The 25691-nt window shown below is 44.7% G+C and overlaps 1 protein-coding gene across 2 annotated transcripts in view; it reads right to left on the bottom strand.

Annotated features, from left to right (window-relative positions):
* Positions 1 to 6409: 6409 nt before the first annotated feature.
* KIRREL1 (kirre like nephrin family adhesion molecule 1) overlaps positions 6410 to 25691 on the bottom strand; it is a 292257-nt gene continuing 272975 nt past the window's right edge. The window contains exons 11-16 of one of the 2 annotated variants that reach the window (XM_040332857.1): positions 22708 to 22906; positions 21266 to 21373; positions 19364 to 19503; positions 14430 to 14501; positions 11804 to 11878; positions 6410 to 8360 (exon numbers count right to left, since the gene is read on the bottom strand). In XM_040332857.1, the coding sequence (XP_040188791.1) occupies positions 7890 to 8360; positions 11804 to 11878; positions 14430 to 14501; positions 19364 to 19503; positions 21266 to 21373; positions 22708 to 22906 (1065 nt within the window). In that variant the 3' untranslated portion in view covers positions 6410 to 7889. The remainder of the gene's footprint in view (positions 8361 to 11803; positions 11879 to 14429; positions 14502 to 19363; positions 19504 to 21265; positions 21374 to 22707; positions 22907 to 25691) is intronic. The other variant, XM_040332858.1, reaches the window with a different exon arrangement.

Below are 25691 nucleotides of genomic sequence, written 5' to 3'. Positions count from 1 at the left end.
GGGGGTTTCAGTTGATTCCAAATCTGTTCAGTAGGGTTGAGGTCAGTGCTCTGTGCAGAACACCAAATTTCCTCCACACCAAACTGGTCAGAACCTGTCTTTATTGGGACTGGCCACCATTTAGGTGGTCAGATACTGATGTTGAATGAGAAGACCTGGTTTACACTAAATTTTCCAATTCATTCAAAGAGTGTTCAGTAAGGCTGAGGTCAGGGCTCTGTGCAGGCCACTTGAGTTCTTCTACACTAACCTGGTCAAACCATGTCTTTATGAAGCTGGTCAACGTTTATGAGGGCAGGTACTGATGTTGTATAAAAAGACCTGACTTACAATCAACGTTTCAATTCATTCCAAAGGTGTTCGGTAGGGTTGAGGTCAGGGCTCTGTGCAGGCCACACACGTTCCTCCACCAAACTTATCATACTGTACATGTCTTAATGGAGCTTTTATTTTTCCGGGCACAATCATGCTGGCATTGCAAAGGTTGGGAGCGCACAATTGTCTAAATTGGCTTGTAGTAGTAACAGCACCCTTCACTGGAAATATCCAAACTCTGTCCCTTAAAGGGATGTCCAGTTGTCCACCCATGTTTGGCCATACAGTAGGTGTAATGGTCAGGTGTTAACAAACAGGTGCATGGTCAGCATCCAATTCTAGGACACGTATGTTCAGTTGATCAAAAAACTTTATTTAGAATTCCAAGCCTGGAAGGAAAGTCAAATGTTTAGAAATGTCAACCATTTGTGGTTTGTTCTTACTACGTGATGGTAGAATAAAACCCAACCCTGTCCTCACAGCCTACACCCCAACCCACAAGATGTGCCAAAATGCATCTGCATTTTGTACAAAAGATATTTTTTTCGGCAGTTAAATTGCTTTCTAGGCAAAACTACTATTATCAAATGTCTACGGCCAGCCGTGTAATGCGTCACTCGTGTTTGCCCAAATAGAAGGGACTTAATAGAAGCACAACAGAAGAGATTTCTTCTTGATGAAAAAAAAGTCTCAAGAAACGTCAATGAACGAAAAAAAAAAAGAAGGTGTGCTCAGAAAACAAAAACATATAATACTGATAATGTCACTCGTGTATGCTTTTCGCATTTTACAGATATTATATAAAAAATATATATGTATATTTACACACGTACTGTACAAAAATGATTGCCTACGAGCATCTGTTTGCAAAAGGAACAGATATCGTACGAAGAGAAATTTGGTTGAAATTATACAAAAAAACAAAAAAGCATTAACTATACATTTTTAAACAGATTTTCAGGAGATTAAAGGGGGTCGTACAGTTTTTATGAAGCCATTGAAATTCAGAAAGCTTATGAAACAGACTTTGGAAATCAGGTAGGTTCTCTTTGGGAAAGCAATAAGATATTAAAGTGAATCTTAAGCCAAAACTTTTTGGGGGGAAATTTGGGGTGTTGAAGGAATAGGCCCAGATTCACAAAGCACTTACGCCGACGTATAACACGTTACGCCGACGTAAGTGCAAGTGTGCGCCAGACCCACAAACCAATATGCTCCTAAAAACAGGCTACACCCCGCCAACGTAGCTTGCACACGCCAGCGTAGGGTGGGCACACATTTAGGCTGGGCGCATGGTGCCGCTCCCATTGATTAGCCATTCAAACATGCAAATGAGGGAAATACGGCGATTCACGAACGTGCGTGTGCCCGGCGCATGCTACGCGAGATGCGCGTAAGTTGTAAGTCTGGCGTAAAGTTATTCCCCATAAAGGAGGTGCAACCCGGCAATAGACATGCACAGGTATGCACCAGGGAACACAAGCCGGCGTATTGTGCGTTGGACGTGTGTCTGGCTGGGCGTACGTTATGTTCACGGCGTACGCAGTGATCTGGCGTAGCTTAGGCAGTTGTGCCGACGTGGTTGTGAGCATGCGCATGGGGGTTCTGTGCTTGCGTACACGTCACGGCGCATGAGCAGTTCGTGATACGTACCTGTCTGGCGCTCGGCCCATCATTTTCATGGGGTCATGCCTCATTTGCATGGGTTCCCGCCCACTTCAACCTACGCCGGCGTGCGCCTTCGAAACCCACGCCACGCTGGCGCAGCGTTGGGAGCACTGGCGTGCTGAATGCAGTGCTTGCCTCTCCGCGCTGCATTGGCGTAGCGTACAGTGTTTGCTCTACGGCGGCGTAATGTGCGCCTTGCTCTCTGTGAATCTGGGCCATAGTGTCAGTGTCCCTGTTGAGGAGATAGATCCTCTCTATTTTGTCCTGGTGAAAATCCAAAATTTCGAGCAGTCAGCAGAACAGGAATAGATGGAAAATGGTAACACTTCTAAAAATAATTGGTAAAACCGAAAAATTGTAACAAGTACTTACCTACCGTGATTTCCCTTTTCTGGCATCAATCTATGGTATCATGCTGCCATGTTGGCGTCAGAAAAGGAAAATTACGGTAAGTACTTGATACAATTTTCCAATTTTTCCAATTTTGTTACAACTGTTGTGCAGGAAAGGTAAGGAAATCTCCCCAATGGGCAAAATAAAATAAAAGACAGGAGTTTTAACCATTCTCCTATCGAAAATACAAAAAAATATGTGAAAAAGGTGTTTTGGCTTTTTATATAGGTTAAAATATGATACACTATATTCTACAAAAAAAAAAAATGGCATTTCATGAGGTTGAAATCACCACAATTTAAAATAACTTTACAATGTATTTTAAATATACATTTTTTTATAATATTTGGAATTTTTTAATACCTCATTTTCAGAATTTGATGTTCCCAAAAACAGTTAGTTAGTATTTTAGTATAACTTTTTAATAGTTAAGCTTGTCATTATCTACATAGTTAATGCAAGATCCATTGGTCCATATTGTGGTAAAATTTTGGTAAAATTTTGGAAATGAATAGCCATTATGCTGCGTACACACGATCGGAATTTCTGATGGAAAAAATCAGATTGACTTTTTCCATCGGAAATTCCGACCGTGTATATGCCCCATCGGATTAGTTCCATCGGAAATTCCGAGGAATTTCGTCGGAGTTTAGATAGAGAACAAGTTCTCTTTTACTCCGATGGAATTCCGATGTGATTTTGGTCGGACAAAGGTCCGACCGTGTGCACGGGGCTTAAGGCAGCTATTTTCAGAGGAAAAACGCAGGCTTGTATCTCAAACCAGCTTATGCCCCGTGCACATGATCGGAAATTCAGTCTGAAAAACCTTGGATGGTTTTTCCGACGGAATTCCGCTCAAGTTTGGCTTGCATACACACGGTCACACAAAAGTTCTCTGAACTTTCATCCGTCAAGAATGCGGTGACGTACAACACTACGTTGAGCCGAGAAAATTAAGTTCAATGCTTCCGAGCATGCGTCGAATTGTTTCCGAGCATGCGTCGGAATTTTGCATGTCGGAATTGCTACAGACGATCTTTTTACAATTTTTTTTTACGTCGGAAAATTTGAGAACCAGCTCTCAATCTTGCTGGCAGAAATTCCAACAGAAGAATATCGATGGAGCATACACACGGTCAAAATTTCTGACCAAAAGCTCACATCAGGCTTTTCTTGTTGGAATTTCCGATCGTGTGTACGCGGCATAAGGCAGCTTTTTCAGATGATGAGGGCCATATGCAGGCTTGTATCTCAAACCTGAAAATTTCTACAGCTGGAACCATTTTGCCAAACCAGAAGGTCCAGCATTTCCTTTACCTTCAAGATTTTCAAGCCCCATGAAGGGGAACTTTGAGGCCCCTGAAATGAATTGGCTTTAATTAAATACCTCTTAATAAAATAACTTCTGGACATTATGCTACTGGATTGGAGCTTCTCTTTTTTTTTCATTGTAAGCAAAAATCAAGATGGGGGCACAGCTTAAATTGACATAAGTCACAGTAAATGTATTTTTTTCATGTATATAAGATTCCGTGGCCATTTACAGGGGGGGGGGGGGGGGGGGTAGGCTCAGCATATAAAATTGAATTACATCAAGAATCCCATAGGATTAATAAGTACCATGCTTTACAAGTCTTAGCAAACACAGGTTTTTTTTTGTTTTGTTTTTATTGTTTTTTATGCTTTGTAAAAAATACAAACCCTTAACAATTACAAGTGTAAAGGCACCTGAAGTAAAAGGGAACTGATCTGGTCATGACTATGGGTTTAAATAACAATTGAATATAATGGGAACCGAGTAGGGTTATGAGTTTAAAATGTTGGTCAACATCCTTTACTTGTGACGTGTCTTCTGGAATATCTTGAGCACTTGGTATAAGCATTTTTAGGACTAAAGAAAAGATTTAGGGCCAGATTCTCAAAGGACTTACGACGGCGTATCTACTGATACGCCGTCGTATGTCCGAATGAGCGCCGTCGTATCTATGCGCCTGATTCCTAGAATCAGTTACGCTAGAATTCGGCCAAGATATGAGCGACATAAGTCTCCTAAGCCGTCGTATCTTGGGTGCATATCTACGCTGGCCGCTAGGGGCGCTTCCGTAGATTTACACGTCAAATATGTAAATGAGCTAGATACGCCGTTTGACGAATGTACTTGCGCCCGCTACGCCGTTTACGTAAGGCTTACATCTGGCGTAACATTACCCCTGCTCTATGAGGCGCAGGTAATGCAAAGTATGGACGTCGGAACAAGCGTATCTTTTTACGTCGTTTACGTAAGTCGTATGTGAATGGGGCTGTGCGTAGGTTACGTTCACGTCACAGGCATTGAGCCGGCGTAACTTAGGGAGAAAATTCGACGTGATACTGAGCATGCGCGCGCATGCGCCGTTCGTTAGGCAGGTCATTTACATGGGGTCACGATTCATTTCCATACAACACGCCCCCTACCAGCCTACTTTGAATTAGGCGGGCTTACGCCGGCCAATTTACGCTACGCCGCCGCAACTTACGGAGCAAGTGCTTTGTGAATACTGCACTTGCCTGTCCAAGTTGCGGAGGCGTAGCGTAAATAGGATACGCTACGCCCGCACAAAGATACACCCTCCTACGTGAATCTGGCCCCAGAAGTGTATCTAAAGTCCTTTTTTTCATTTCGAATAATTTAGAGCATTTAACACCAAACTGCAGCACGTGGGCCGGATGCAGCCTTTTGCGTGCCCTTATCTGGCCATTGGGGCATGGTTAATGCCACTGATACCAATGATGGGGCAGTATTCATCTCACTGATACCAATGATGGGGCACTATTCCTCCCACTGACACCAATGATGGGACACTATTCCTCTCCTGGCAGGGACAAACACAGTCTCTTGTCCTGTCAGGCAGGACTGTGTTGTGTACATCTTAGGACTTGATGGGTAGAAATACAAATCCCATGGCAACCCTTCTTGTAATATACAGGTATGTCATCTGTATATTTACTTGTTTGCCTGGAGTTCAGGTTGAAGAATCCTAAGGAACCATAGAGAACCAATTGTGGAAAAACTCAAATTATTTTCAGCTGAAAGTCAATCAGCGTCAGTATGGACAGTGTCACCACTCCCGTCTCCTACGTCTTCACATAATTAAAGCAAAAAATGACTTTATGAGTTGCAATATGGAAGCAAACATGTATGTTGGATAATAAATTAATCTGGAGGAACTAACCTTTACACAGGAGCGTTTAGAAATTTGGATTAAAATTCAGTGTGATCAATAAATAGTTTTTGGCTGAAAAACACTTAAGTAGTCTGTAGACATTTCAGCCTTTTTACCATGAACTCAGTAGGACCTACCTATGTTCCCTTGTAGACTTTGGATTCCATATCTTTAGCTGGCTGGTACCAACTCATCTTTCCTTCTCCAATACATAAGCAATATTGGCTACCAGAATTCTACTATAAAAGATCTGTCTAACCATCGAATTTGCTTAGTATATACACTGTATATGGCCAAAGTCTGTAGACAATCACGTGTATAAAAGCTTGTTGAAGATTATCATTTGAAAACCTTGGGTAATAATATCAAATCGGTCCTCCTACGAAAACAACGAGCTTGTTGGACATCCCATTCCAAGACCATGGCCGTTAATATGGAGTTGGCCCCCTTTGTGGTTATTACAGTTTTCACTCCTCTTATTCCTGCGTACACACGGTCGGAATTTCCGACAAGAAAAGTTCAATGTGAGCTGTTGGCCTGAAATTCTGACCGTGTGTAGGCTCCATTGGACTTTTGCTGTCGAAATTTCCGCCAACAAAAATTTGAGAGCTGGTTCTCAAATTTTCCGACGAGAAAAGTTCTTGTCGGAAATTCCAATTGTCTGTATGCAATTCTGACGCACAAAAACCACGCATGCTCGAAATCAATTTGACGCATGCTCGGAAATCATTGAACTTAATTTTTCTCGGCTCGTTGTAGTGTTGTACGTTCACCACGTTCTTGACGGTCAGAATTTGGCGTGACCGTGTGTATGCAACACAAGTTTGAGCCAACATTCCGTTGGAAAAAAATCTACGGTTTTCTGGTCGGAATTTCCGATCGTGTGTATGCGGCATAGGAAGGCTTTCCATAAGATTTTGTTGTGTCTGTAGGAATTTGTGCCCATTCAGGCAAAAGAGCCTTTGTCGGGTCAGGTGATTTTGGAGAAGAAGACCTGGCTTGGTGTTCCAATCAAACCCAAAAGGTGTTCAGAGGGTCTCTATGCAGACCACACCAAATTCAACAAAGTATCACTTTATGGAACTTGCTTTGCCCATCATTTTGAGTGATGTCCACATACCTTTGGCTATATACAGTATAATGTATTACCATTCGTATCACCAAGATCTTAATATCACCATTCATATCACCAAGATCTTAGACAACTTGTCCATGAGTATTTTTCTCAAACTCTAATGGTGGAGATTTTGGAATTGTGAAACCGGTAATTCTTACTGCCTATACAAGCCCAATATAATACCTTTATATGAGATAGGTCAAAAAAGAGTCGAATTACAAATAAAAAGCCCATAAAAATTATGTGCAAAAATATGCAGCAAGAATATAAAGTAAAAATAACTATAAAAATGGTGTATACGTCTCTTCACAGAGATCTTCGTAAAGTACACGTACAATACAAACAGGGGTGAAGGAGTGCTCCGTAATTTCACACACTGTTACCCGTTCCGAAGGGCAGGCAGCTAGGCGTATTACAGCATAGCACGTGGTAGTAATCCTAGACCATGTGTTCCTGAAGCAGGATGAACATCAGTATCCCAAAAGAAAGTGGAATTTATAAACTGACCCACAAAATGTTCCAAATTGTGGTGTTTTGATTGTCCAAATCTTAGCCACTCCACTTTGCCAACAGCTGCTATTCAAAATACCAGGATGGTGAAGACTACTGACCGAAAAAGTGGTGGTGGCCTAACATGGAATCAACATTTTCCTCTTCTCTTTAAATCCAACAGCTGGAATGTATACCTACAAAAGACCTTGCAATAGCAAGACCAAATGCCTCTCATCGGTGATGGCATGACATTCCTGGCAGTTAGGGAGATGGCTAAAAACCAGAAATTAGTTTGCGTGAAAAAAGACCAAAGTGATTCATGGAACTTATTGGCAGAATGAAAAGCTTCACCAGTACCGAACTGAGGTCTAAGTCAAAAGTGTTTGCCATACACCAGACGGCAAAGTCAGTGGTATATAAGGAATGGTCAGGTGCTAAAAGGCCAGCTTTTTTGTTTGGCATCTTATTCCATATCAAAACTTCGAGGCTCTGCCTGGCGGGCAACTTCGACTGTTTTCTTGGGGACTTCTGAGATCAAGACAATAAGGTCCCTGAGTATCAGAAGATACGGTAAGAGGTTGTTTCCCTTCCAAGAGTGCTGTCTCATGAATTGATATTGTATCAGAGAAGGCATAGCTGAAAGATGTCTCCCCGTTGACTTTCCCCTTTTTTGCCCACCGGCTTTAACTTTAAGTCAGTCCTCAGACATGTGTCTGCATCCTTTGTTGAAACCTTTGTCCATAGTCAGAATGCTGGGATGTGTATGAGAAACGGGTGGCTCCTGTGAACTTCCCAACTGGGTCAAAAGTATCATAAGGTCCTCGTTCCATACCTGTTGTGGTTGGCTGCATGTAACCAAGCCTGTATGTGGGGTAGCCAGCGTTAGCTGCGAAAGCATGTGTCCCAAACTTTTCATAGTTATCGTAGGAAAGTTGACTGGTGGTATCTGTAGTAGCGGATGTAACTGTGGGAGTAGGGTCTGTACTATAATCTGTCGTAGGAGCCCGGCTATAGGTGTTCAGCTGGGCATAGCCACTGGAGTGAGAAAGACGTGACGAAGGGCGTGCATCAAACCGTGCCGGTCCAGGATTACGGTACTCTGCGTACAACACAGATCGGGATGTTGGCCTGTCGTCATGAGCTCGGACATTGTAATATCCATTGGTTGGATCCTAGGGAAGAAGAGGAGTATGATCAATGGCAGACAGTGATGGAGATGGAAAAATGATCATAGAATTAGAAAGAAAAAGGAAACACTAGTGGAGTCTGTGCTAACATATGAAGAGCATATTGACTTCTGATTAAATATATACACTATATGCCCAAAAGTTTGTTGACACCTGACCATCACAGCTACTAATATGACTATATCATACAAAGAAATTTTTAGACCATTGTGATAAGAGTTTGGGGAAGGCCATTTGCTGTTTGCAGAATGACTGTGGTCACCGCGCACAAAGCCATTAAGACATGGTTGGTTAAGATTGGTGTGTGGGAACTCAAATGCCCTGCACAAAGCCCTGACCTCAACCCCACTAAACACATTTGGATGAATTTAAAGAGAGACAGTTTTTCCTATTTATCATCTATACTTGACGTATCCAATGTCCTTTTTGTTGAATGGCTATCAATTCGCAAAGACACTCTTTTGTGGGGAACCTTCACAGAAGAGTGGAAGCTTCTAGAGAAACCTTTCTCATTTTACCCCAGGGGAACCCTTGACATACTTTTCAGGTCTATGGGAACCTTTTCAAAAATCTATTTATTGGAGGCCAGTGTGAACAATGCCCCTTATATTGGTGGCCAGTGGGAGGAATGCTACTTACATTGGTGTTCAGTGGGAAGAATGTTCCTTACATTGGTGATCAGTGGGAAGAATGTGCCTTACATCAGTGTTCAGTGGGAAGAATGCTCCTTACAATGGTGATCAGTGGGAAGAATGTTCCTTAAATTGGTGTTCAGTGAGAAGAATGTCCCTTACATTGGTGATCAGTGGGAAGAATGCTCCTTACATTGGTGATCAGTGGGAAGAATGCTCTATACATTGGTGATCAGTGGGAAGAATGCTCCTTACATTGGTGGCCAGTGGAAGGAATGCTGCTTACATTGGTGGCCAGTGGGAAGAATTATCTTTACATTGGTGGCCAGTGGGAAGAATGTTCATTACATTGGTGATCAGTGAGAAGAATGTCCCTTACATTGGTGATCAGTGGGAAGAATGCTCCTTACATTGGTGGCCAGTGGGAGGAATGCTCCTTACATTGGTGATCAGTGGGAAAAATGCTCCTTACATTGGTGATCAGTGAGAAGAATGTCCCTTACATTGGTGATCAGTGAGAAGAATGTCCCTTACATTGGTGATCAGTGGGAAGAATGCTCCTTACATTGGTGATCAGTGAGAAGAATGTCCCTTACATTGGTGGTCAGTGGGGAGAATGTTCTTTACATTGGTGGCCAGTGGGAAGAATGCTCCTTATATTGGTGGCCAGTGGGAAGAATGCTCCCTTACAGTGGTGGTCAGAATGTCACACTTACAGACAACTAAAATGGGTTCAGGCAGATGGCCCTGCCAAGTGGACTCCTTGACCTATGCAAGCACCATCTAATGGGAAGTCAAGCAGCCACAGTTCAAGGAACCCCTAGAAAACTTTGGAAGAACCCTAGTGTTCCATAAAACCCTGGTTGAGAATAGCTGTTCTAGAGATGCAAAGGAAGTGGGTGAACTTCATATGAATGCCCATGGTTTTGGAATGGGATGTCCAACAAGCTTGTATAGATGTGATTGTCAGGCGTGTCACAAACCTTTGGCCGTATAGGGCACGTGCATTTAAATACAAAAGTGAAGCAAAAGTCACTATACAGGTGCATACATTTATTAGGAGAGTCAAGTAAAAATGTTTTTTTTTTCGACTACAGACATATACAAAAAAAAAAAACACATCTTATTTAACATGTTAGCTTGTGGCTGATGTTCACCAATTACAAAGGTACAAAAATAAATAATGGTTATGAGGTCTGGTCATCAAAGCTGCGAGGGGGTAAAACAAACGGTCATAATATCGGCCAACTTTTTGAAAGCAAACTAAAACTACCTCTCTCTTGAACCATTCTCCAGCCTAGAAAGTGTTGGGTATAACATTTGTGTTTAGTTTACTTCAACCATTAAAAATTTAGACTCTTATTTGTATTACTCTACTGCCACATACACACATGGTTTTTCCGACGGAATTCCGCTCAAGCTTGGCTTGCTTACACACGGTCACCCAAAAGTTCTCTGAACTTTCGACCGTCAAAAACGCGGTGAGGTACAACACTACGCCGAGCCGAGAAAAATTAAGTTAAATTCTTGTGAGCATGCGTCTGAATTACTACAGACGGTCGGAATTTCCGATCGGAATTTTTTTACGTCGAAAATCTGAGAACCAACTCTCAAATTTCTGTTGGCGGAAATTCCGACAGGAAAAGTATGATGGAGCCTACACATGGTCGGAATTTCCCACCAAAAGCTCACATCGGACTTTTCTTGTCGGAAATTCTAACCGTGTGTACGGGGCATACCAACAGTGTGTTTGTGACTCCCTCAAATTCATTGTCGCTGTTTGATTGGGAAAAAATTACGCTTGTACATTCAGCAGATCTAACTTTGATGACCGACCCTTGGTTTGGCACTGATGGTTACATGGTATTTGAAAGAGAAGGCTGAATCCAAAATCTGGTCCACCTGGTAAAAGTAGCACTTGGCCAGTCCTCAATACGAAAAAATAAATAAATAAATAAAAAAAAGTCCACAAGAGTAAAGTCAAAACTACATTCAAGAGCACCAGAGTTAGCCCAATATGTCCGTTTAGATATTTTGTAAATCCACGGAAAGCTTTGGTTGACATGAAGACCATCTCAATCCATTTTGGAGGAACTGTCCAAGCAATTTTCACGCTACGCTGAATAATATGTTCTTCTGATGTCTGTCCAGTTTGAAATCCATCAGGTTAGTAAGACTCCACCGGATACTGGGCTATCTTCAAGTGTAGCTTTATGTACCACCACCAGGCCAAGGTCCCATATCTGATGTGGTCCACTTCGTTCTCTGCAACAAATCTGTTGCCACCATCTCCCCCCCCCCTAACTTCACAGAAGTGTAATTGGGGGTTCTGGATCATCTTCACCAGACAGTTTATAAATCACATTTTCGAAACATTGTTCTCAAATCTCTAAAAGGTATGCAACTGTATAGTAAATGTTTGCTTCACCCCCATATTCATAAGAGATAGAGAAAGACAAAGAGAAAAGAGATAATAAATAGATAGAGTCTTGTATAATAATTTACACATTACACTAATAGTACACATGACTTGATTATCCTGCATGCCAGACAACACTCTTTTTTTTCGTGCTTAAGACAAGGTGCAAGTCAGGGATTACTGTTGGTTTTAGTGACTCGATGTTTAGTTTAGTGACTAGATGATGCCGAATAGGCTATCTGTCAGCATCATTTGGTCAGTGCTACACCATGCTGCGTCCCACCCAGGGGAGGACCTGTGGTAACTCTAGATCCTGTGATTGGCCAGTCTTAGTTAGGTTTTAATTTGTATTGGTTGAATAGAGCTGGGTGCCGCACCTTGAGCTCGTACTCCTCTCGGTCGATGGTGTCACAACGCAGGTCTTGCTTGAGGTCCACGTCATCCTTAAAAGACTGAGAAATAGGAGAATATTTTGAAACACATTTTATTTTATTGATTTTTTTTTTTACATGTAAGGCCAGTTGCAAAAACAACAAAAGCAAACCTGTAACGTTTAACATCATATTTCTGTGTTTTCTGGTGTAAAAAATAGGGTACCTTTAAAAACGCTGATAAACGAAAACGCGGCTGAACGCGGGTGCCGCGTTTAGCGGCGTTTCGCGTCTGAAACGTGGAAAACGTTTGCGTCTGAATCCATTTTTTTGCTTCTGGAAAAACGAGGTTAATCGCAACTGCCAAAAAACGCACAAAAACGAGACTGTGTGCATGGACACATAGGATAGCATTGAATGCGTTCAGGGGCAATTGGCTTATAGGCCCCATGTACACGGGATGCTGCTAAACGGGCGTTCAGGGGCAGTTGGCTTATAGGCCCCATGTACACGGGATGCTGCTAAACGGACGTTCAGGGGCAAATGGCTTATAGGCCCCATGTACACAGGATGCTGCTAAACGGACGTTCAGGGGCAGTTGGCTTATAGGCCCCATGTACACGGGATGCTGCTAAACGTACGTTCAGGGGCAGTTGGCTTATAGGCCCCATGTACACGGGATGCTGCTAAATGCACGGTTAAATGCGGTAACGCGCGTTTAGCAGAATTTCATTTATAGGTGTTTTTCCTTTTTGGGCATTTAAAAAAAAAATCCATTTTTTAAAACGCTTCTAAACGCAAACGCGGCAAAACGCTGCTAAACGCGGCAAAACTGACGTTTTAAAAGTGGGTTACTATCTGTTAAGTTAAATCGTTCAGAAGCAGTTGTAAAAATGTCCCGTGTACATGAAGCCGAACTCCCATCACATGCTAAATACTGAATAACACACATCTTTAACCACTTAAGCCCCGGACCATTATGCAGGTAAAGGACCTGGCCCTTTTTTGCGATTCGTCACTGCATCGATTTAACTGACAATTGCGCGGTCGTGCGACGTGGCTCCCAAACAAAATTGGCGTCCTTTTTTTCCCACAAATAGAGCTTTCTTTTGGTGGTATTTGATCACCTCTGCGGTTTTTATTTTTTGTGCTATTAACAAAAATAGAGCGACAATTTTGAAAAAAATTCAATCTTTTTAACTTTTTGCTGTAATAAATATCCCTAAAAAAGATATAAAAAAACTTATTTTTTTCCTCGGTTTAGGCCGATACGTATTCTTCTACATATTTTTGGTAAAAAAAATTGCAATAAGCGTTTATTGATTGGTTTGCGCAAAATCTATAGCGTCTACCAAATAGGCGATAGTTTTATTGCATTTTTATTAATAATTTATTTTTTCTAGCAATGGCGGCGATCAGCGTATTTTATCGTGACTGCGACATTATGGCGGACACATCGGACACTTTTGACACTATTTTGGGACCATTGTCATTTTTACAGCAAACAGTGCTATAAAAATGCACTGGTTACTGTGAAAATTACACTGGCAGTGAAGGGATTAACCAGGAGGGGGCGCTGTAGGGGTTAAGTGTGCCCTAAGGGAGTGTTCTTGGGCACTGCTCAGGCTGTACTGTAATCAGGGCACTGATCATAAGATTATCTGTACAGGTCTCCCCTGTTAGACGATTTCTGATTTTCGGGTTTTCAATTTTCGAACTTCCGAATTTCTGAATTTTTAAATACACTAGTTTATAAATTTATGAATTGCCAAATTTCCGAATGTTTGAATTCACTCATTTACAAATTTGTTTGAATTTTTGAATTTACAAATTTTAGAATATTCAAATTCATGAATATTCGGATATACGGGTTTTCGTTAATTCAGGTGTTTCCGAATTAACGAATTTGACGAAATTCGTTAAAAAAAGTGAATTCGGAATAGAACGAATTGAACACGTCAACAAACTATGGTAAAAAATACTGGAATTCATGCAGCTATAGACTGGTAATGACGGTGATCAGCGATTTATAGTGTGACTGTGATAGGGTGGCGGACAATCTGGCGCTAACAGGCACTGGCTGGGAGGGTCACTAACTGACACTGTCGTTGCTAGTGACACAAATACAGTGATAATACTATACACTGTCACTGTACTAATGATACTGTCTGGGAAGGGGTTAACATTTAAGGGCAATCAAGGGGTTAACTGTGTGCCTAACAATGTGTAATGTGTTCTGCCTCTACCTACTGATCTGGCTGTTTTTTCCCCCCTGCTTTTCAGGGAGAAGAAACAGCCAGATCGCTGTTCTCTGTACACGGAGCTCTGTGTGTGGTTGGACACAGCCGATCAGCAGGTTTCAGCCAAAATCATTAGCAGAAATCTGCCGCTAAACCTGTGCACAGAATACAATGTTTTCTACTTTTTGTTATAAAACATTTCCAATAAAATAAAATAATATTAATTTAGGCCAAACGTGTGCCCAAAACCTGGAATAAGGCTGGTCACTGTGCCAGTACATGCTGCCCACACGCAGTATACTTACTGTGATCAGTCAGCAAGTGGTTAAAAAATATGTGCATGTTCACTTACAGTTAGACCCCCCCACACCCCCGCAATGTCCCACAAATACCTGTTGAGCCTGCCAGTGAAGTCCACCTAATGCAGATTCCTGTGACGGGGCGGCAAAGATGCTGCACTGCTCCTGAAATCAGAGCAGAGTTGTCACCTTAATGTAGATTGTGACTGCTTGCATTACAGTGATCTTGCTGGGGGGGGGGGGGCTGATTGGTAAGCCTGTAACTTGTCATTCTGCACCTGACCCCACCCTAGCCCCACCCACTGATTTCTGGATTGGCCTCTGTTTGGTGGATGAAACCCTCTTACTGTGAGCTGCAGTGTCTGGGAGGGGAGGCGTGTGAGACACAAACGGAGAATATAGCTCTAGCTCAGTAAGGGGAGGTAAAAGGAAGTTTATTCTTTTGTTAGGTCTATTGCTGCTGGTGGGGGATCTTATGTTGCAGGGGGTAATGGTTGCTGGGATGGATCTACTGTGGAGGAAGAGGTCTAATGTTGCTGACTGCTGAAGGGTCTATTGATGCTGGCTATTGGGAATCCATTGTCGCTGGGGTGTCTATTGTTGCTAGATCTACTTTACTGCCTTTCTTGTTATTATTAACAAATTCCATACAAAAGCACCACAAAATGATACTTGGTTCTGCATTCTCTTAAAGAGGTGGTACTGGGAGATGGGTAAGGGGTGGACCCAAGGAACGGTGCTCAGAGGTGGGTAGGGGCGGAGTCAAGGGTTGACTACTGTTGAGGGAGGGGTCTATTGATGCTGGACACTGGGGAATCTATTTTTGCTGGTGAGGGATCTATTGATGCTGGGGTTCCTCTTTCAGTTGCAGGGGGTGAATTGTTGCTGGGAGGGATCTACTATTATGGAAGGGGTCTTTGTTGCTGGCTGCTGGGGAATCTATTGTTGCTGGATGGGAAATATTTTTGCAGGGGGCTCTATTGTTGCTGGTGGAGGATCTACTTGGCTTTGTATTCTCTAAAAGAGGTGGTACTTGGAGGTGGGTAAGGGGTGGAACTAAGGAATGGTGCTCGGAGGTGGGTAAGGGGGTGGAAGCAAGGAATGGTGCTCAGAGCTGAGTAAGGGGTGAACCCTAGGAATGGTGCTCGGAGGTGGGCAAGGGATGAACCCAAGGAATGGTGCTCAGAGGTGGGTAAGGGGTGGACCCAAGAAATGGTGCTCGGAGGTGGGTAAGGAGTGGACCCAAGGAATGGCGCTCAGAGGTGGGTAAGGGGTGGACCCAAGGAATGGTGCTCGGAGGTGGGTAAGGAGTGGACCCAAGGAATGGTGCTCAGAGGTGGGTAAGGGGTGGATCCAAGAAAGAGTGCTCAAAGGTGGGTAAGGAGTGGACCCAAGGAATGGTGCTCGGAGGTGGGTAAGGAGTGGACCCAAGGAATGGTGCTCAGAGGTGGGTAAGGAGTGGATCCAAGGAATAGTGCTCGGAGGTGGGTAAGGGGTGGACCCAGGGAATGGTGCTCAGAGGTGGGTAAGGAGTGGATCCAAGGAATAGTGCTCGGAGGTGGGTAAGGGGTGGACCCAAGGAATGGTGCTCGAAGGTGGGTAAGGGGTGGGCCCAGGGAATGGTGCTCGGAGGTGGGTAAGGGGTGGGCCCAGGGAATAGTGCTCGGAGGTGGGTAAGGGGTGGACCCAGGGAATGGTGCTCAGAGGTGGGTAAGGAGTGGATCCAAGGAATAGTGCTCGGAGGTGGGTAAGGGGTGGACCCAAGGAATTGTGCTCGGAGGGAGGTAAGGGGTGGACCCAAGGAATGGTGCTCGAAGGTGGGTAAGGGGTGGGCCCAGGGAATGGTGCTCGGAGGTGGGTAAGGGGTGGGCCCAGGGAATAGTGCTCGGAGGTGGGTAAGGGGTGGACTCAAGGAATGGTGTTTGGAGGTGGGTAAGGGGTGGATTCAAGAAATAGTGCTCAAAGGTGGGTAAGGAGTGGACCCAAGGAATGGTGCTCGGAGGTGGGTAAGGAGAGGACCCAAGGAATGGTGCTCAGAGGTGGGTAAGGAGTGGATCCAAGGAATAGTGCTCGGAGGTGGGTAAGGAGTGGACCCAAGGAATGGTGCTCAGAGGTGGGTACGGAGTGGATCCAAGGAATAGTGCTCGGAGGTGGGTAAGGGGTGGACCCAAGGAATGGTGCTCGGAGGGAGGTAAGGGGTGGACCCAAGGAATGGTGCTCAAAGGTGGGTAAGGGGTGGGCCCAGGGAATGGTGCTCGGAGGTGGGTAAGGGGTTGGCCCAGGGAATAGTGCTCGGAGGTGGGTAAGGGGTGGACTCAAGGAATGGTGTTTGGAGGTGGGTAAGGGGTGGACCCAAGGAATGGTGCTCAGAGGTGGGTAAGGGGTGGACCCAAGGAATGGTGCTTGGAGGTGGGTAATGGGTGGACCCAAGGAATGGTGCTCGAAGGAGGGTAGAGGGTGAAACCAAAGAATGGTGCTCGGGGGTGGGTAAGGGGTGGGCCTAGGGAATGGTGCTCGGAGGTGGGTAAGGGGTGGGCCCAGGGAATGGTGCTCGGAGGTGGGTAAGGGGTGGACTCAAGGAATGGTGTTTGGAGGTGGGTAAGGTGTGGACCCAAGGAATGGTGCTCGGAGGTGGGTAAGGGGTGGACCCAAGGAATGGTGCTTGGAGGTGGGTAATGGGTGGACCCAAGGAATGGTGCTCGAAGGAGGGTAGAGGGTGAAACCAAGGAATGGTGCTCGGAGGTGGGTAACGGGTGGACCCAAGGAATGGTGCTCGGAGGTGGGTAAGGGGTGGACCCAAGGAATGGTGCTCGGAGGTGGGTAAGGGGTGGACCCAAGGAATGGTGCTCAGAGCAAAGCGTAATTTCTTCAGTGTTGTCCCATGAAAAATGTGAGGGGTGTACTCACTTTTGTCAGATACGTATATATACCATAGTTTGCAGACGCTATAACTTTCACGCAAATTCATATACACTTATTGGGATTTTTGTTTTCATCAAAGACATGTAGCAGAATACATTTTGACCTAAATTAATTAAGAAATTAATTTTTTTAACATTTATTGGATTTTTTCCAAAATGTTCTGTTTGTTCTTTTTTTTGTTTATATCGCAAAAAATTAAAATCCCAGTGGTGATCAAATACCACCAAAAGAAAGCTCTATTTATGGGGGGGAAATGATATAAATTTTGTTTGGGTGCAGCATTGAATAACCGCGCAATCACCACTTAAAATAGCGCAGTGCTAAATAGGAAAAAATGGTCTGGTCAGGAAAGAGGGTGGGGGGGGACCTTCTGGAGCTCAAGTGGTTAAAATATATTTTAGAATTGCATCAAATAGTGTTTGTTTGTATTTTTTTTTAATACCTACCTGAAATTCGGCTTTAAATTAAGTTTCCAAAAACTGAACTATATTTTTTTTTTATTTAATAAGCTAGGTTTCATGGAAAATGCAGCCATTCGTGTCTTTGGAACGTGATTGGTCCAAGAAGAAAAGGATTGACTAACTTCGCCGTACATAGCAAACATTTGTTTGATACAAGAACAGTGAAGGTGAAACTGAATATGTACAATATAAAGAATATGGCCTCTGTCTGTCAACTACCTCTGTTATCCACTTATGATGTTGGTTGGACCAGGGGCGTAGCTATAGGGGTCTCAGGGGTCTCAATTGTGACCCGGCCCCATGCTCCAGGGGGCCCGTGTGGCTCCCCTGTGCTGAAATCTATAGTACCCAGCACAGTATGAGGGGGCATCAGAGGGGGTAGTGTCAGAAAGAATCAGACAGCAGCCCCCCCCCCCCCTATGTATGGGGTCTCAATTGTGACCCGGCCCCATGCTCCAGGACTAAAAGTCCCAGAATTAGGGGGAGGGGCAGAGGAGCCCATGAGGGTCAACAAAGTATTAATTACACCCGACCACCTACTATGACTAACCTAGGTCCTGCTTCCCCCTATATGAAAACAACAAAAAAAAAAACTACTGCCACTAGTGGTGGAACTACCAGGGTAGAAAAGATCACCCTTGTGACTGGGCCCTGCCATTCTGCCACTGTGGGAGGGGGGCCCCAAGACATCAGGAAGGGGGCACACTGCAGAACATGTGAAACGGTCCCGCGTATTATTACACATACAGACGAACTCAGGGGCCATCCTAACTCAACCAGGACTTCCCGTAACCCCCCCCCCCCCTGTACCTGTTCCCCCCCTCCCAGTGCCCTCCTTGGTTTCCCCCCCTTCCCAACTCGGGCCCCCCCTCCCTTCCCAGCCCCCGCCTCTGGAGAATGGAGATGGAGCTCCGCCTGGATGGAGCCGGGAGGGGGGACAAGAAGTGACCGAGGCTTTTCGGCCTTCGTCGTCTCTGACTGGAGGACTTAGTGATAGCCAGGGCCCTCGGCCCTAAAGTGTCACATAAAGGGATACTTGTCAATAGATATACAACAAAGTTTTTTGAGAATGTACATGACCCCTGTCTTATTCCTCCCTCCTTGTGATGATGCTGATAATGCCCCCCCCCACCTTCTTCTTTTCTTTCTTCTCTCTTTTATTTGTTTTTTGAATGTCCCTTCATATATGTTTATACCAATTTGTCTTAGCCCATGTTGGGCATTAATAAGAATTATATTTGAAAGGGTCCCGTTACGGGACCGCAATAAAGGGCCCTGCGACAGAAGTAAAGGGCCTCAGGATCAGTGGAAAGGGCCCCAGCTGGGAGTCGGGGGGGGGGGGGGGGGTATGCCTTCATGATTTCTTGCACTGGGGCCTTGAAGGTTCTAGTTACGCCTCTGGGTTGGACTAAAAGCAACTTTTTGTGCCGATGTTGACTATAGTGGGCAGAGACAAGAAGGGTTCTTCACGTTCCTCACACTACAAATCACATCAAAACATTTCTGATGACACAGCGATTGATACGTTTTCGTTAAATAATACTTTGGAACTTGAAACATCTGTCATAAATGTGGCATTATAAACTTCACACTTCATGAGACGTCCACTATTGTGTTCTGAGGTGTCAAGCAAAGTCTACTCACGGAATAGATGGCCTTCATGACCCTTGTTGCAGTGGAAACGCTTGACGTGTCCTCCTCTCTGTCTGGGTGCATGGTTAAAGGTTCCCGATTTACCGTCTCCACCTTGATGTCAAGTTTTCTCAGAGTCACGTCCTTACGACCTGGTGGGACAATGGGATTCGTTAACGAATTAATGTGGAAACTTACAAAAGTTATGAATTCAGCAACTGAACTTAACCACTTGACGACCGCCCACTGAATATATACGTCGGCACTTTAAAGATGGATATCTCGGTAACGGCAGAAGCTGCTGCCAAAACCGAGGTATGCATCTTTTCAGTGGGCGGTCCTGTTTACGATAATGGTGGTCTCTGCGGCGGATTGTCGGCACCATTGTCGGCGGCGGGAGAGGGCCCCCCTCCCGCGGCTCTCCGCCGTTTCCCGGAGCCGTCGGTAGCGGCGGAGGCGATGGGGTCCTGTGTACTGCTTCTACCTCCGCTCTCCATCCTGACAGATCGAGGAGGTTGAGGAGGAGAACGGAGGGGGACCACAGCACGGAGGGGGAGGAGAAAGGGGGACAGCAGCACAGAGGAGAAGAGATGGGGATAGCAGCACGGAGGGGGAGAAGAGAGGAGGACAGCAGCACGGAGGGGAACACGGAGGAGAAGAAAGGGGGACACGGAGCAGCACGGAGGGGGAGAAGAAAGGGGGACAGCAGCACGGAGGAGAAGAGAGGGGGACAGCAGCAAGGAGGAGAAGAGAGGGGGACAGCAGCACGGAGGAGAAGAGAGGGGGACAGCAGCACGGAGGAGAAGAGAGGGGGACAGCAGCATGGAGGCGAAGAGAGGGGGACAGCAGCACGGAGGAGAAGAGAAGGGGATAGCAGCACGGAGGGGGAGAAGAGAGGAGGACAGCAGCACGGAGGGGAACACGGAGGAGAAGAAAGGGGGACACGGAGCAGCACGGAGGGGGAGAAGAAAGGGGGACAGCAGCACGGAGGAGAAGAGAGGGGGACAGCAGCAAGGAGGAGAAGAGAGGGGGACAGCAGCACGGAGGAGAAGAGAGGGGGACAGCAGCACGGAGGAGAAGAGAGGGAGACAGCAGCATGGAGGCGAAGAGAGGGGGACAGCAACACGAAGGAAAAGAGAGGGGGACAGCAGCACAGAGGAGAAGAGAGGGGGACAGCAGCACGGAGGAGAAGAGAAGGGGACACGGAGGAGAAGAGAGGGGGACAGCAGCACGAAGGGGGACATGGAGCAGCACGAAGGGGGACATGGAGCAGCACGGAGGGGGACACGGATCAGCATGGAGGGGGGACATGGATCAGCAAGGAGGGGGACATGGATCAGCATGGAGGGGAACAGCAGCAGAGCAGCAGAATGGAGGGGGACTGGAGGAGGATGTGGGGACAGTCAGTGGTGATCGTGTGTGAGAGAGTTACAAGCACCGATCACCGCTGATTTCACTAAAGCAGCTGAAAGCCGGACTTTGAAACCTATACAGGGTGATCAGTGCTTGTATCTCTCCCACCACACTGACCACCGCTGCATCGGAGCATTTGCCTTGAGTACAAGTACTCTTGCAAATGCTCGGTATTGGTACCGATACTGATACTAGTATCGGTATCGGGACAACCCTAATCGATACCTTCATCTCACAGGATCTGGAAACTGGAATGGCCCAGCCAATTAATCACATATTATAACCACCTTGAATTTCATCCAAGACTTTTTCTGCATTAGCTGGAACTATGTAGAGAGTGTCTTGTCTTTTCATAAAGAAGTGTTTACCAGCAAAGAGCTTGTGCACCCATTGCATCCATCGCTTATCACAAAATATGACACAGCCTCTTAATTGGCTCCTCTGGGGAAGCCGGCAAGTTGCTCATGCATTTGTCAGCCGCTCCTTTGTGTTGGTACTTACTGCCTTTACGACGTCTGTACAGGAAGAAAATGAAGAAGACAAAGAAGATGATGAGCAGGATGCCTGCCCCGATGGTCGCTGCGACAATGGTTCCCACTGGGACAACTTCTGGAAAAGGACAAAAGGAAGCTGTTAGGTGCACAGTCGTGTTTGATGATGCTGACCACCTTGTAGTGAACCTGGGCCCAGGTTATGAATACACAGCAGCGGGCACTATGGTGCAATTCATTCTCAAAGTTTACAGCAGAAGCACCAAAATTATGCAGGCAGTTCTCTCAGCAGCTCAGTTCTCCCCTTCTCCCACTTACAATCAGTAACTTAGTTTACCCATGCTTAACGCTTTCAACAGAGCATATGTTTCCCCGTCCCCTACTGGTTAAACCCTTCCCTGCCAGTCACAGTTATACAGTAATCAGTGCATTTTTATAGCACGGATCACTGTATAAATGTGAATGGTCCCAAAATAGCGTCAAAATTGTCTGATTTGTCCACCATAATGTCGCAGTCACGATAAAAATCGCAGATCGCCACCATTACTAGTGAAAAAAATAATAATAATAAAAATGCCATAAAACGACCCCCTATTTTCTAGACGCTATAACTTTTGCGCAAACCAATCAATATACACTTATTGCGATTTTTTTCCTCAAAAAATATGTAGAAGAATACATATTGACCTAAACTGAGAAAAAATTTGCTTGTTTTAAAAAAATTGGGGATATTTATTATAGCAAAAAGTACAAAATATTGTTTTTTTTTTTCAAAATTGTCGCTCTATTTTTGTTTATAGCGCAAAAAATAAAAACCGCAGACGTGATCAAATACCGCCAAAAGAAAGTTCTATTTGTGGAAAAAAAAAGAAGAAGGACTTTGATTTTGTTTGGGAGCCATGTCGCACGACCGCGCAATTGTCAGCTAAAGCTACGCAGTGCCGAATTGCAGAAAGTGGCCCGGTCATTTGGCAGCCAAATGGTCCGGGGCTGAAGTGGTTAAAAGCTCACTTACTGATTGTAAAAGAGGAGCTCCAGTCTCCCCCCCCCAAAAAAATGTAAAGTCAGCAGCTACAAATACACCTACCTGACCAGGGATCCAGTGCTGTCCTCACCCGAGCAGATTCTGCAATCGGGTGTGGGTCCAGGCATCTTAACTTAGGGAAGCTTGCAGTAAAGCCTTGCGGCTTCACAGCTGGCTTCCCACTGAATGGTCCCTCACTTTTCTGGGACCTGTGATGTTTTGATCTCACCAGAAGTGGGAGCTGTTACTTGTCAAAACCAGGTATCCGCTCCCCCCCCCCACTCCAAAAACTGCAAATTGTTAAAGAGAGTGGGGAGGGGGGGTGCAAACAAACAGAACTTCCTATTTTGGGTGAAGTTCCACTTTAAGAATATGGAATTACTATACTATAGTATATGGGAGTAAGGTCAAGATTTCCAGTTCCTTACCTTCCTCTACTAGTTTAATATTGGCAGTTTCTGAACCAAAGGTGTTCCATGCTGTGCAGTTGTATGTGGTCTGGAAGTCTGACTCAATGACGTTATTGATGGTCAGAGTGGAGCGCACGCCGCTTTCCGTTTTGGTCCTTTCTACCGTATACCTGTCCACTGTTCCCGCTTCCATGGTCCGCTCCGGCCATGCCCAGGCCTAAAATTCAGAAAATATTTTTCTCTTTTACAAAAGACTTTATTGACATTGGTAAGAATAAACAGAGCCAATAAGCATACAGTAGGCATCCAGATTGCACACAAAATATAAAGTGGGTGAAAGTTGGAGTAAAGTTATTACACAGTAGAACAGTAACAAGTGCTATTATCTCTCGGTGGCCTCTTGGTCGGCTCTCCTCCGGTACATAACCCGAGGCCCCACGTCGGGCTGCCAGATTGTTTTGGATTCAGACAAGTGTCTGTTTTGAGTATCTGCACCTGGCCTAATTTCAAGTTTAAATACACGTGCATGTAGAAGAAGAAAACACACTGACACTTCGTTCAGCTAAATTAATCTTCCCTTTATTGCTCTGGACATATAGCCCTTTTTATAGTAAAGCATGATTCATTGTTTGCAATGCAGTATCATAGCCATAGCTCGTGTTGTCATTCATGGATTGGGTGATTCCTTATCTAAGGGTCTTCTAGCAGATCCATCCAGGTTTATCCAGTCTTTTGGAGGCCTTGGAAAGCCTGTTTTCCTTGATGGGAGGGGGTGTCTAGTCAGCATTTTGAGTATATATATATATATATATATATATATATATATATATATATATATATATATATATATATATATATAAAAATATAACCGTATATACACATATACATAATAGAAATAGTAATTTAATTTGAGTATTAAGCAATCCATAACAAGCGTGAATGAAACATTTATCCAAAAATATTTGAAAAACAGAAATACCTTTGACCTGCCAGTTCTGCTGAGCCAACACCCCTCCCCAATTCTGCTTCCCATTGCTGGAGAAGACGGTATGGGGAGGTTTCTTAGTAGATAACACTGAGGAATATATCAGGGATATAAGGCCTGTACAACATGGGTACACCCTGCAAATGCTCTCGAATGGCGTTAGTCTGTATGGGGAAGGTTCTTGCAACGGAATTTCATGAGAAGATCTGAGCATTTCAAAGGATGCATTAAGGTGAAAAAAACATGAACCTTTACAACCCCTTTAAACCCTCTTTGGTCCTCGAGGATGGATAAAATTGTGAGTGGATGAGATTGGGAACAGATGTTTAACCCCCTTTGGTCCTCAAGAATGGATAACATTGTATTGGTTGCAATTGGAAATAGATCTTAAACCCTCTTTGGTCCTCGAGGATGGATAAAATTGTGAGTGGATGAGATTGGGAACAGATGTTTAACCCCCTTTGGTCCTCAAGAATGGATAACATTGTATTGGTTGCAATTGGAAATAGATCTTAAACCCTCTTTGGTCTTCAAGGATGGATAAAATTGTGATGGTTGAGATTGGGAACAAATCTTAAACCCTTTTTGGTACTCATGGATGGATAAAATTGTGATGTTTGATATTGGGAAGAGATCTTAAAACCCCCTTTGGTCGTCAAGAATAGATAAAATTGTGATGGTTAAGATCAGGAACAGATCTTAAACCCTCTTTGATCCTAAAGGATGTATACAATTGTGATGGTTGAGATTGGGAAGAGATCCTGAAACCCCTTTGGTCCTCAATAATGGATAACATTGTATTGGTTGCGAATGGGAATAGATCTTAAACCCTATTTGGTCTTCAAGGATGGATAAAATTGTGATGCTTAAGATCAGGAACAGATCTTAAACCCTCTTTGGTCCTCAAGGATGTATACAATTGTGATGGTTGAGGGTGGGAAGAGATCCTGAAACCCCTTTGGTCCTCAATAATGGATAACATTGTATTGGTTGCGATTGGGAATAGATCTTAAACCCTATTTGGTCTTCAAGGATGGATAAAATTGTGATGGTTGGGATTGGGAACAAATCTTAAACCCTCTTTGGTCCCGAAGGATGGATAAAATTGTTATAGTTGAGACTGGAAACAGACCTGGAACTTAGGGCCAGATCCACGTAGACCGGGCGCAACTTAACTTTCCCAATTTAAGTTACACCGCCGCAATTTTTCCAAGTTAGTGCCCGATCCACAAAGCACTTACCTGGAAATTTGCAGCGGTGTAACTTAAATCCGTCCGGCGCAAGGCGGGCCCAATCGAATGGGGCGAGTCCCATTTAAATTAGGCGCGCTCCCGCGCCGGACGTACTGCGCATGCTCCGTCGGGTAAATTACCCGACGTGCATTGCGCTGACGTCGCACCGACGTCATTTGCTTAGACGTTAACGTAAATGGCGTCCAGCGCCATTCACGGACGTCTTACGCAAATTACGTTGATGTTTAAATTTCGACGCGGGAACGACGGCCATACTTAACATGGCTTAAGAGAACTAGGGCTTAGCCCTAGTTTTACGCGGCGTAACCCGACGGAAACTAGTAGATTTAGATCGACGGGCCGTTCGGGACGTTCGGGGATCACCGTAAGTCTTCATTTGCATATTCTACGCCGGCCGCAATGGCCTCGCCACCTAGCGGCCGGCCTAGAATTGCATCCTTAAGATCCGACAGTGTAATTCAATTACACCTGTCGGATCTTAGGGCTAGCTATGCGTAACTGGTTCTATGAATCAGTCGCATAGTTAGAAACAGAGATACGACGGCGTATCAGTAGATAAGCCGTCGTATCTCGTTTGTGGATCTGGCCCTTATAAACTGAGCACGGTAAACCATTCCCAGAACCCCAGAGGGCATTTGTGGAAGCGTGGTGCCCTTGTACGCTACACCTAAACCCTGAGCAGCTAGATGCCCTGTGTGCGCATTTCATGGTCTTATTTTTTTTTACTTTTTTGGCTGGTGGGTCCCTTTAACTCCAAGGTCTTG

This window comes from Rana temporaria, chromosome 13, assembly GCF_905171775.1.
Source record: "Rana temporaria chromosome 13, aRanTem1.1, whole genome shotgun sequence".
Lineage (NCBI taxonomy): Eukaryota > Metazoa > Chordata > Amphibia > Anura > Ranidae > Rana > Rana temporaria.
Note: the sequence above shows the minus strand (reverse complement) of the source record. Positions and strands in the feature narration are given on the sequence as shown.